The sequence below is a fragment of the Limulus polyphemus genome, unplaced genomic scaffold, assembly GCF_000517525.1.
Source record: "Limulus polyphemus unplaced genomic scaffold, Limulus_polyphemus-2.1.2 Scaffold3149, whole genome shotgun sequence".
In the NCBI taxonomy this organism is placed as follows: Eukaryota; Metazoa; Arthropoda; class Merostomata; order Xiphosura; family Limulidae; genus Limulus; species Limulus polyphemus.
This window is the reverse complement of record NW_013668759.1, coordinates 112,480-115,190: the sequence shown is the minus strand read 5'-3', so window position 1 is coordinate 115,190 and position 2,711 is coordinate 112,480. Positions and strand designations below refer to the sequence as shown.

The 2,711-nt window shown below is 34.6% G+C and overlaps 1 protein-coding gene across 1 annotated transcript in view; it reads right to left on the bottom strand.

Annotated features, from left to right (window-relative positions):
- Positions 1–691: 691 nt before the first annotated feature.
- LOC111088117 (solute carrier family 35 member G1-like) overlaps positions 692–2,711 on the bottom strand; it is a 10,502-nt gene continuing 8,482 nt past the window's right edge. Inside the window, exon 2 of the mRNA XM_022397118.1 lies at positions 692–1,695. Within this exon, the coding sequence (XP_022252826.1) occupies positions 692–1,666 (975 nt within the window). The 5' untranslated portion in view covers positions 1,667–1,695. The remainder of the gene's footprint in view (positions 1,696–2,711) is intronic.

Sequence of the window (2,711 nt, the reverse complement as noted above, 5' to 3'; positions counted from 1 at the left end):
GATAAAAGTTTAACTCAGATGGTAGATTTTTTTTTACATACGATAACTGGATTCACTCCTTGAGGATGCAATGTTAAACTTCACGATTCAGCTTAATATAAAGTTAACAAATCATTTTACGAAGATAACTACTTCGTTATGAGGATATATTGCGTTGAAATGCAATGTTGGCATGTCAGTGTATGATAAGGTACTATATTAGAGATTAATGTGTACTTTTAACCTATTATGAAGGTTAATTCTACAGCATACGTTCAGGGGAGTAGTTAAACATGGTTATTAATACATCTGGAAAAGTGAGAAAAATTATATATAAAGTAAATTAGAAACGAACACACCTTTAAGTTCAAAACTTTAAAGAATGGTTAATTAATTTATTAGTTTTCAAATACCACTTCTTTGATAATGTTAAAAAATGTGCTTAATATTAATCGAAACAGTACTTAACATTGTTCAAGTGTAACTTCTTGACTACTGAGTGAAGAAAAATTTAACTCTGTTCTGTTTATATTTCACTTAATGAGAAAGTCAAATCCGTCTTAAATTGCAGAACTCGAATACAAATTATAACACTTTAGATTTTCCTGAATATACACCTATTAAAGACGCCCAACTTCTGCAAATACGGTGGTAAAGAAAACAATGTTGATTAAGTCTCGAATTTAAAATTCATTAACGTAAATTTCCAATCTCACGAATATGGTAATATCCTAATATAATGTTTCAGTTTCATTATGTATTCCACAAAAAGGGAGGAATCCAGGGCTTCACAAAAGCAGGTACAGCCAAAAGAAATGGAAATTAATACTGATGTAAAGATCGCCAAAGCACCAACTCCAGATATCAGGGTTATTGGGTTACCTTTTATGAAGACTTGAACAAGGAAACCTATCGGAATTGCCATAGAAAAAATAATACTAGCTGGACCTGGACTGATTAGTTGAAGCCCTCGATTCAAGGTCAATAGAATTACTACACCAAAAACTGCCAAAAAAATCAAGTATAAATTGTTATTCGAACACTTCGAGAAATTTGTTGGAATACCTTTAACCACAAGTGTCAAAGTCCAAGGAACTACCGTACACAGAACTGTGTAAAAAGAGATTACAGAGTAATGTACTTTACACAGAGAGTTACTACACACAAACAGTAAGGCATCACACAAAGCACCACATGTTGCAATCATGGCGCCAAAAAGTCTAGATTTTAAAACCTCTTCTGAATGGTTTGTTTGGTCTGTAAACAGAAAGGCTGGTTTGTAAAGTAATACGACTCCCAACAAACACAACAAAACAGCGAGGACGTCCGCAGGCTTACAACGATGCTTCAGGAGACAAATACTGAAAAGCATTGTATACAAAGGGCTACAGAAGTACAATGAAGCTGCATCTCCTATCGGCAGTAGAGTGTACGAGTAGGTCAGCAGAGACAAAGCTAAGGAGCCGAGAATACCACGAAGAAGTAAAATTAACATTGTTTTTCTGTCGTACAGCATCCGTGAACCACTGAATAGCACAATTGGCAACAAAAGCAAAAGTCGGTAAAGATTGTTCAATCCAATAATGTTCTCGATATGCATTCCGTCAATGAGTTGAACGACGAGGCCGTAGAACCCTTCTCCTGTTGCTGCTATCAGAAGGACAACAACTCCGAAACACTTCATCATGAGCGTTAGCACCTATAGGTGATAAAGTTCTGAAAAAAGACATGAAAATATTCTTGAACATACAAATCAAATCTTAATTTACAAAATATCCTAAAATATAATTCCAAATAGAAAACGTACAAAAAGTCAACCAATAACATGTAACTGAATTTTATGTAATCGTATAAAAGTATTTGCAGAACTGATCTATGGGCTATATCTGGTTAACTTGGCTGTACAAGTTTTAAACAAACACTGTAATCATAATCTATGTTCATTATATAAACTTTTCGCAAAGTCATGAACGAGGATTAAGGAAGTACAGGCAATAAAAAAAGAATATATATCTATAAAGTATACCCATCTCCATACAATATTGTTGTAACGTTGTTCCTTCGTAGGCGTATTCGTTTAAATTGTCTGGTGAAAATAATTTAAAGTCCACTCCACGTAAATTATTGCAAGTTAGTTTATTTGTTCTTTAACATTTTTTACAAACTGCCTTTACATTTATAAATGACACTAATTGCATTTCAATAACATAAAAAATAAACATACTTGTTCCACTTCCCGACAAAAAAGGGGGTGGACATTGAGTGGTTCGCTGTACGGACTATAAACAACTCTAATCTCTTGAAACAATTCTAAAATATTCACAAATATTTCATGTTTACTCTCGAAATTACCAGAAAACTTAACGTCAAATCCTTTAGACCTTTTTAGGTGTTAAACTTTTAGATCTCAGCGTCATTTTTAAGATCCACAGCTACCTCTAGTAAGCAACAAATTACAAATATAAAATATAGATTATAATAATGGCTGGAGACGGCTTGAATGGGTAATGAAGAAAAAATTGGGTACGGAACCCAAAATCAGTCAGAAGTCTACAGGGCTAGGTTTAGGACGAAAGACCGTGCAAAAGCTGGCACAGGACTTGAAAAGCATGGCATACAAGGCCTACCCAACTGCACCACCCGATCTCCTCAAGTTGTTGCTGAGGGATCAGTTCACAGATGCCTTGGACACTCCACAACTTATGATACAAATGAAGCAAGCACACCCCTCT